General features: G+C 37.0%; 1 protein-coding gene across 1 annotated transcript in view; it reads left to right on the forward strand.

The window, feature by feature from the left end:
• The first annotated feature begins 459 nt into the window (after window positions 1-459).
• Window positions 460-10,352, forward strand: part of ubl3a (ubiquitin-like 3a) — a 35,506-nt gene continuing 25,613 nt past the window's right edge. Inside the window, exon 1 of the mRNA XM_024266335.2 lies at window positions 460-1,134. Within this exon, the coding sequence (XP_024122103.1) occupies window positions 1,108-1,134 (27 nt within the window). The 5' untranslated portion in view covers window positions 460-1,107. The remainder of the gene's footprint in view (window positions 1,135-10,352) is intronic.

Consider the following 10,352-nt stretch of genomic DNA (forward strand, 5'->3'; position numbering starts at 1 on the left):
TCCTTAAAGTGGTCATATTTTGATTTATTTTCAATGGGTTCCCAGTAATTCTTCTTATCAAGGACATAGTTTCTGCAGAGTGGCATGGGTTCCTTAGATATTTGCCTCAGAGTTGAAGGAGCCCCTATTTCCTCTACCTATTACTGAGAGAACCTAAACAGGAAGCTTGTGGCCTGCAGTATATTTTTATGTCCCTAATAGGATGGACAAATACAATCTTTTTCAAATGTCTTTTTTTAATTTGTTCCTGATTCACATTGTTATGAATAAAAATACTAAAAAGTACAATTTTAAGGTCAATTTTATATATGTATGTATATATATATGTGTGTGTGTGTGTGTGTGTCCCCAAATTATAAGAAAAATGAAAAGAATTAAAACACAATTTTCATGTAATCTTTAGTACTGATTGATTTTATTTTGAAAATGCAGACCGGATGTTCTTCTCCCCGGCTGCCATGCTTGTCAGGGAGAATGACAGCTGAGTGGGCTGAGGCTCTGGCGAGCAGTGCAGTCCGGAGAGCCGTCAACAATCAAACACGCGTTTTTAAAGGGACATTTAGTCTCCTAACACCACACAACCCCCCCGGACTTCATTAAGGGAAACTAAAAATCCTAAACATTGAGGATATTTTTGTCTCCTTCTTTTTTTTAAGAGAAAAACCATCCGGATGTGCCAGCAGTATTGTTTTTTCTTTCTTTCTTTCCATTTTTTCGCATGGCGTAGGCACTATACACACAGCAGGGCATTGTTGGGGATTTGAGATCGGAAGGAGGCCCTCGGGTCAATAGTTTATACATTTCAACTCTACTTTCGAAATTACCTTCTTTTTTTTAAGGAGTGTGCGTTTGTGGGGAAAATCAACGAAATGATTGTGCAATAAAGAGGAAGAGGCAGCCCGTCTCGTCTACCTCGGTGTGGCTGGAAGGAAAAAGTCTACAGGAATAAAACCCAGTTTCTCGTCTTTTTTTGTTCTTTAAAGCCGACGTGGACACACATTTTGGGGTTTTTGTGACAGAAAGAGAACACGTAGGGACCGCGTTGTCTTCGACAGAGTGCGTGTATGTGCCTGTGAACCCTTCTGAGGACCAGCAGAAACCTTCACGATGACTGCCAGCATCTCAGCGGACATGGTGAGACGAATTACTGACACTTCTTTAACACTACAGGGTTTTCAGATATTTTCCTACGTCTTCTTTTCATTTTATAAAGTGTTTTTTTCCTCCCTATTCTCTTTATGTCCTGAGTTGGGTTTCTACTAACCTTTACAGCAACCATGTCCAAAGTCCGGCCGTATTCCCAATCATACCAGGCTGGCATTTTCTAAAAAATTATATGTACAATTTCTTGATTGTGGTTGACTACATTGTGTTCTAAGTCTTCTAGCTCTATTCTAAAACTGTAAATAAGAATTAAAAAGTTGACTGTGAGGGTCACCACTTCTAGAACAATATGTATTATATATATTTTTTCTTCTTCAATGAAACAATTGTGGAAAATATGCCAAAACATGGCTGTTTTCATGGAGTTTAATACCAATAGGGACTATACCAGACACATTTAATGTTATCAAAATAGTTCAATAGACACCCCTGCCTGTATACAGAGAACTGGACTGAGTGTGTGTGACATCACTCATGGAAAATGCCTTACATTCAGCTCCAGCAAAATGAAACGGATTTGGTCCCCATGTTTCCACGATGTGGACAACGCCATGTTGGAGCCAGATGACAGCAATTAGTCTGGGCCGACGTTTCTATGGCAACTACTGTTGGCAATCAGGAGTGAACTTGTTCGAAGGCCACACCTCTAAGATTCGAAAGTTGGCTCTGGAGAATCTGTAAATTAAACTTTTCGAACGTTTGAGTTGGGGACCAGCAGGCACCACATGCTTTCACCAAGGCATCTGATTGGTCAGTTTATAATTTGAATAACTTGCACTAAAAAATATGAAAAATATAAAAAGGATTAGCAAGAACTTTTCATAAAGATTGTTATTCTGAAAAATGTAATGACTGAGTACTAGTTGTTCCTTTATCAATGAAAGTCCATTAGACTTTGGCTTCTTGGAGCCAGCAAGTACTTCCTTTTTGGAATGTGAGGAGGAGGAGTTACTTAGTCCAGTTCTCTTATACAGTCAATGCTTAAAGCTAAAAAAGAAAAAAAAGTGTCCACTCTGACAACAAATCAAACTTTTCACCATCACTCTGCTTACTTATTGGACATGTGTCATTTTGTAGGAATGATTAAGCTCTCTTGATCTAGAGTAATGTCAGCTGTGGTTAAAAAAAATAAATACATACTTTTTTACTTGTGTATGATCACCTTTATTTAAAATATCTAAAAATAAATGACAAAACTGAACTAACGAGCCTATAATTTCTTTAAATTGTTGTAAATTGCATTTTTCTTCAAAACCAGAAGCCCCAGTGGTGAGATTTTCAGTCCTTTTTGATGGATCATGAAGCTTACATTTCTGAAATATGATGATCATTTTTTTTTTAATTTAGAGCATAAGCACTCTTTTTTCTGCCATTTGGTTACATTTGTTACTCAGTGGTGCTGATATACTTATTTAGCTTTCATGACATTTTTGCAACCTGATAATTTTTCAGTTTTTATCTACTATAAATTGATCAAATTTACTTATACCCTTAATTTGAGATGAGTTATGCATATGATTTGCGTGCAAATGTATTGACGTTGAACAAATCCAATGGATGGGTGATTCTGTTTCTTATTTTCCAATCATATTATTGCTGATAAGCCACTAAATGTTTGTGAAAAAATGTGAAAAATACCACTTTTTTATAAATGAGTTGCTGCATAAACATCCCAGTTGTATAATATCTCCCTCTTCATCCAGCAGCTGGTTGCTGCTGTTGGGTCTAGGATTCAAGTCTTTCATCAGACCCCTAATTGGTGGAGATGTGAGATGAAAAACAGTGACATTTTCTAAAATAGGGAGAGGGGGTGCACCATGAGACTCAATTAAGACCCTAATAATAGCTTTATTTATTCATATACAAAACAGCTAAAAGACAGCTGAGTACTGGGATTTCTACAGTACAAGAAAGCAAATTGGATGTATTTTCATATTAGATTGTATTTTGTGGAAAACAGCAACAGCTCAAAGGGATAATAAATCCTACATGTCTGTCAGGAAGCAATTTCTTAAATCTGTTTTTGTTATCGTTTCACGCTCAATTGTATGTTTGACAGACAGCTAGTCTGATTGGTTCAGTTCTCCTTTTTCTGCTGTAGAGTTTGTGGTAATTTGACTGTAGCGTTAGCGTCCCCAGCATGTCACGCGTAATGATAAAGTGCTGCTTTAATCATCATCTATTGCCTCTCCTGGCTACATCATCACCATGTGACTTGAGCCCATCTAGTCCCTTTCAAACTGCATCCTCGTGTGACACATTAACTTGTCTTTTGCATGTCATAAAGATTAATATCAGCTTCACATGGCGTAAGTAGTTCCTAAAAGTCACTTTATGCCTTCACAGTTCCCTTATTGACTGTTTTTCTATCGTCTTCCTTGTTTCTGCACATTAGCACTAAGCGCACTTCCAGGTCTATGTATAGAAAGGATAAACCATGTGCTCCTCTGGTGCAGAGATCAGCTATCCCAGCTGTGCATGTCATTTCTGCTTGTTGAAGCTCAACTGATCCCTTCAAAGAAAAAAAAAAAGCAGGTTGTTGTTGTTTGTCATTTAGATCCGGCCTGTATGCATATTGCACCAGGTCGCGTCCCAGCTGCAGAGAAGACGGTGGAATTCCCATGTATTATAGATGTAATCACCAACCGAATATTTCGTTTTCTGATCTGTTATGACGGGATGCTTAATCCAAGGGAATCCAGAGGAACATTTGGGGATTCTCCCTCCCTCGTTGCTTCACTGAGTCTAAACCGCAGAGTTATAGGTCAGTTACAGTAATAATCCCGCTATAGGTGTGTATTACAGCGGTCGCATAAATAACCCGGGAACTTTGGTGTTCCTCCAATTGTTTCATAGCTTTTAGCTGGAGTTGTGTGTAGTGGTAGAATTGCATTGCTGTTACATAATTTACCATTAGTTGTTGGGCTCAAAATCCATTTATTAAGTAGTAAAGTACTTTTCTCCTCAACTGCCTTTTTTCCTACTGTGCTTTATTGGTTTTTATTGTCCCAGAGCTGCAGGCTCTCAGCCCCCGTGCTGTTAACGCGCCTCCAGCATAAGATGTTTCTTCTGGAGATGGATTCCCTCATCTCTAGAATATTTGATTTGCTCTTGGCGGCGTTGCTCAGTCTTTGCATCAAACGGGCTCCCCAAGAAAATCCAGGCGGATGTCGGCTTCCTGCATCCCAGCAGCAGATGCACGTTTTTCCTCCACCGACTCTCCCAGCCCACAGATGGAAGCGAGCGAGTGCGCTGCTTCTGGGAGAGCCTTGTGTGGAGTGGGAGACCGCTGGTGCCAAACACCATGAATGAATCGGAGAGGAGGGAAAACAGGAAGGAATTGTCATGCCCCCGGAGAATGGATGATTGTTTCTTTTAGTTTTAAAAAAAATGAAAAAGGTTGAAAAAACTGTGAAGGATTTTTCGGAGGGCAAATTATACCTTGCTCCCTGTGGACCTTGGAAGTGCTGACAGGGTTGAATTGGTCCCCATGGCAACAGAGGAACGCCTGTTTTTTAGAATGGAGGCCATTTTTTAATTTTTTTTAAGGTGGGAGTATGTGGAGGGTGCACTGCAGGTGTTCTGGTTGTAACAGCAAGAGGAGAAGGGAAGAATGCCGAAATAGGAGAGGCGTAGAGTAAACACGGTGCAGATAAACAAACACAGTAAACATACAACTGAGTTATGTGGAGGAAAGAAAAGTTCAAAGATTGTTACTTTTAGTGCGTTTGATGAGATAAGAAAATCCAGCAGCTCACTGTCAGCTGTACTCAAATGAACATTTTATCTCATTTATATATTAAAAAAAACAATATATTTTTAGAATTTGTACTTTTTTGTTGCAGAATAATAATGGGAATTACAGTAAAACATATATTATGAAGGGGAAAGCAAACATTTTGACATCTAAACCACTCAAATCCCTCCAAAATAGTCAAAATGTTAAAGTAAAATGAAGTTAATTTATGTTTTTTGGCTTATTTTGGATCCAAGTGTTGACCATAGTTAAGAAAATGGACTTTGAATCCAAGGTTTAGTGATAGAACAATCTAGTAAAGGTAGAACGTGTAAAAAAATCAACTAAATTTGTGATCTGATTTTTGTGTTTCTAAAACAGTTTAAAAGCAGAAATAATCAACTAACTCGAGACTAATCTTACATGGATGCTTCATACAATCATGTTTAAAACATGTATTTTAATTAGAAATCTTAAAATCAGTTCAAGTTATTTGAGGATGCCATTCCAACTCTCACAATTCTATTTCCTGATTTTTTTTTTTGATAATTAATGTTTTCTGCTAGTATTTTTTTAAACACAGGTTTGTGTCTTCTTGTGGAGAAATGAGGTTAGAGCGTCCAGAAAACATGTGATCATGATGATCTAATGAGGACTGTCAGCACACATCAATCAGGAACAGTCAGTGGGTAGTAATCAGACACCCTGTCATTTGTGTGCTGGTGAGAACATGTTAATTTGTGTCAGAGCTGGCAATAATTATCTTTACTCATCATACCAGAAGATGAGAAGAAGCATTTTCTCTCATCAAATAACAGAAAACATTGTTCGTGAGTCAAATGTCAGTAGGTTTGTAGTATAAGGACTTGGAAAAATAACGTTTTTTTTGTTCAACTTGTTACAAGCTGAGTGAGATGACTGGTATTTCAAGGGCACTTTTATACTGAGCTGTTTGGTCTATACTGAGTTTGTGTCCTCATTTAGTCAAATTCTGATGGAGACCAAGGAAACGGACTCTGGTTTGCCTAAAATAAAGCGTTTTCGTTCATTTGCAAGTGAACCCTGGTGCAGTTCAGCAACAGCTTTGGATGCACACAGAGTATTTAATGGATAAAGTATCAGTTTTAAATATAATTTTGATTAGGATAAAGAAATGTGGCCACAGATTAAATCTAAAGAAGCAGGGAGGCAGACTTTGACCAGTTTGGTTGCACATGTAACTTAATTTCTTAATAATGCAACCAATAAACATTTCTGATTGGTTGAGGAAAATGATGGGGACTTGATACCTCTAAACATGTTTAATTCCAGTTATACAGCAGTAAGAGTGGTTATTTAATATGAACATTAACAAAACCAATGAACTATTTATTTCATACGAAAAAAGTTTGCTGTGTTAGTTTGATGACAGCTTAACAGAATTCTATACTTGGTTAGTAGATTAATTTTCTTTCCAAGAAAGTTTGTTTTTTTTCTCCCTCAAATAAAATAAAAAAAAATCGAGGTTTTTACAAAAGCATAAATGGTTTCAGGCAAAAAAATAAAAAAGAGACCGCTTTTAATAAAATAGTAACCAGTGCAATGTGCATTAATGTTACATTTGATGACATTTTTGTTTCTGACAGTATAAAATAAAGATGTAAAAAACAAATGTAAAAAAAGAAATGAAATAGCTGAGAATATAGTTTTAGGATCTCAATTTACGAGATTAAAAGTCACAAATTTATGAGATCAAAAGTTGTACATTTTTAAGAAAAAAACTTGTAATATTATTGTTTTTTTGTTTTTTTTGATGGCCCTAGTACTCCGTCATACTGGAAAAAAACAATGTAGATGAACTATTTTCACCGCAGCACAACTATCTTGACAAACCACCTTAAAACAAAGCATGTTTTTAACATTAGCAAAACAAGAAAACAAAAAAACAAGTCGCACTTGTCAAGTGACGCTGGCGGAGTGTCGTCACAAAAATATTGTCAACAAATCCACAACATAGAAGTTAAGCAATAAACTCGCTAAATGGATAGCTTTGGATAGAACACCTGCTTCCACAGTGTTTGTGAAAAAACTTTTTCTTTAGCAGGTCACATTGTACTAAAAAAACAGATCAGTACTTTCGTCTAAAAATGTCAACAAGTTAGTTTGCCTAAGTAACTGGTTGATGGAAGAGTTGGTTAAAAGTGAAACTGGGGACATATTGCAGAAGTACACTGTGTTATGTTCATCCTAATGCAGAAACAAAATGTTTCTCATGGCTGTATGTCAGCATGTTTGAGTATTTTTGGAGTAGTACTACAGACAAAAGTATTTACAGCTGTCAACTGTTCATACAGTTGGTGTGTTTTTAAATGTGCACAAATGACACTTTTTGTAGATTTGAGTTCACACTTTATACTTGTAAACTTTTCTGACAATGAAATTGAAGGAAGCTTGTTTTTTTTTTTTTTTTAAGTTTTATTTTGCAAAATAAGACCTATCGAGTAAAACATTGTGGTTAATCGTGATTTTACTGTAATTTATCTGATTTTTTTTATTTTTATTGATTGACAGGACAGCACTATTTGCGTCTCTATTTTTCTCTGTGTTGGTTATTGATGGAAATGTTCTCATAAAATTACAAAAGTGCCAACACTAAATGTTACTTCCTTAGGTTTATATATTTTATTGATTATTCATTCTAGAAAAGTCTGAATCTTAATATTAGAAGCTCAAAGTATTTTTTTTCCCCACAATTTGTATTCTTAAATAAACTTAGTTCAATTGACATGTGGAAAAAAGTGATAATTTGACTAGTTTTTGAGCTTTGTTTGGGATAAAACATCTGTTTGTGACTGAAAGCTACCCTCCGACTTTCAGAGGAACACACAAGCACACACAAAGGAGTCAAAGGTCAAGGTCAGGGGTTAGCGCTGTGTTGGTCTCTGATGGGAAAAACGAATAGAAAGGGAAGCCTTGCTGTTGAAGTCCTCATCCCTAATTCGACTGAGCTCAGCAAGTATGATGCCGGCTCGCTGGAGACGAAAAGAGCTGCGCCGGCGTTCTGAAGCCTTGGGCCGGCGTCTCTAAAAGCGGTTTGATTGACGTACTCGGAGGGGCAAACGCACAACCCAATCCCAACAGTGCCAGTTGGACGGAGCATGCTGTTGGATATGCTTGTGTTGCCGATGCCATGTGTTGCCAGTCTGAGTCACACACCCGGATTACATCACGCTGCCCGGGTGCAGCAGTTGATATATTGACTCTGACACTGTCACATGCATGCCTCGGAGAGCCATGGCAAGTTCAGATGGCAGCTTTGAAAGTGCAGCAGCAAGGCTTGAATCCTTTGAGATACACGACTGACTTAAGGTTAAAGACGATTTTATTTTAAAGAGTAGCTTATTGAGCCATATCTAGATGGTTTTGTTGGGTTTTTCTTAATGTTGTTTGTAAAAGAAGGTTATATTGGATATTGTGCTTGTATCGACGGTGCTTCAGCAAAGCTTTTGTGGTCATGCATGTTCAGCAGTTCTCTGACAGTGGAGTTAATTCAGTTTTGCATTGATGTCTGTCAATGACACCGACAAAAAGCCCTGTTGAGAACCTCTCAGTCATTGATGGCTTATGTAACTACTATTTTGCCTGTGTTTTAATTTAAGTGCCATATGCTTTAGCTTTTCTATATTTGAATGCTGTTTGTTTGCATCGGTTTCTATGATTTGTTTGTTCTTTTGTGAAGGAATAAAGAAAAACAGCTTTAAGCTACATTACCAATATCTTTATTTTGGATAAATAACCAGATTGTCTTAGTTACAACTTCAAGCACTTGAACAGGAATGTTTAGGCAATCTTTTATTTTGAAAAACCTTTTATTTAAAAAAATAATCAGATTCTCTCAGCTACACATTCTAGCTCTTGAACTGTAAAGTTTAGCCAATATTTTATTTTAAAATACCTTTTATTCTGAAAAATTCCCAGATTCTCTCAGCTACACCTTCAAGCACTTGAAGGATAATGTTTAGCCAATCTTTTATTTTGAAAAATCTTTTATTTTTAAAAAATAACCAGATTCTCTCAGCTACATCTTCAAGCACTTGAAGGGTGATGTTTAGCCAATCTTTTATTTTGAAAAATCTTTTATTTTGAAAAATTCCCAGATTCTCTTGGTTACAACTTCAAGCACTTGAGTTGTAAAGTTTAGCCAATCTTTGACTTTGAAAAATCTTTTATTTTGAAAATAACCAGATACTCTTCGCTACACCTTAGAGCACTTGAACTGTAATGTTTAGCCAATCTTTTATTTTGAAAAATCCTTTATTTTTAAAAAAATAATCAGATTCTCTTAGCTACACCTTCGAGTTCTTGAGCTGTAAAGTTTAGTCAGTCTTTTATTTTGAAAAACCTTTAATATGGAAAAACATGCGGATTCTCTTTGCTACTTCTAGTGCTTGATCTGTAAAGTTTAGCTACGGGGCAAAATGACAATGTCTGATTGATCTTTTATTCTGAAAAATCTTTTAGTTTTTTTTAAATGTTATTTTCCGATTGTTGGCAGCTACGCACTAACATAGATCTCCAGCGACTATTGATGATGTCACAGTTTTTTTTCCATATCTCTCTGATTGGAAGGATAAATGTAGGGATAGGGAGAAGTCTTAGGGGTATGGAAACAATTCAGATTCAGCCTAAATCTAAAAAGCAAATGTTTTGAATTTGGACGTTCATGAACTTTTTGAGTATCAAAAGGTATGCTCGCTGTGGATCCTCAAGTTAAAATTGTGTTTTTTTTCCTTTGGATATTAATTTCATAAAGAAAACAAACCAAATAGATTGAATGTTTGAGCCCCTCTCCCCTCCGATATGAGCGCTGCCTTGTATCTCATTTTAAAAATGATATCTGTCCAGTTTTCAAACTGACATGGAAAGTCATTGCGGAGTTGGTCGGATAAGACCTGGAAATTCCCTCTATTTTCATCAGTCTATGTTGACAGGTGGGCTTTGCAGATGCTGAGGAATGTGAGCACCTCTTTGTGAGTTCCAAAAAATCCCCCCAAAACTTTAGGTGTACTTACGTGACCCTAGTCCTGATATTTAATGTACTTTGAACGTCTTAGACAAAGCTTCTGTAGACCAAAGGAAAGTAAAGGAAAGCCACATGACAGCTTTGAGGAAACAACTTGACGCTGGTGTGACTAATTTCCAAACAGCATGACAGCTAATCCCAAACCTGTGGGCAAGGGACCTGTTTGGAATTGCCTACGTGTGTTTTGTCCACCGAAATATGCACGTTTGCATGAGGAAGCAGTTAGAGCACAACCTGTTCTTTCTGTTCAATATGACGTGTTTGCTTGGAGCTGTGTTGGTGGAGTAACGCCCACTCTTGTTCACTGTTACAGTCCCCAGCACAGACCAAGCTGTATGTGAGGGTCATTGTTTTCATGCCGGGATTTAGTGTCTCTGCTTGTGGAAATGT

The sequence above is a fragment of the Oryzias melastigma genome, linkage group LG14 (genome assembly GCF_002922805.2).
Source record: "Oryzias melastigma strain HK-1 linkage group LG14, ASM292280v2, whole genome shotgun sequence".
Lineage (NCBI taxonomy): Eukaryota > Metazoa > Chordata > Actinopteri > Beloniformes > Adrianichthyidae > Oryzias > Oryzias melastigma.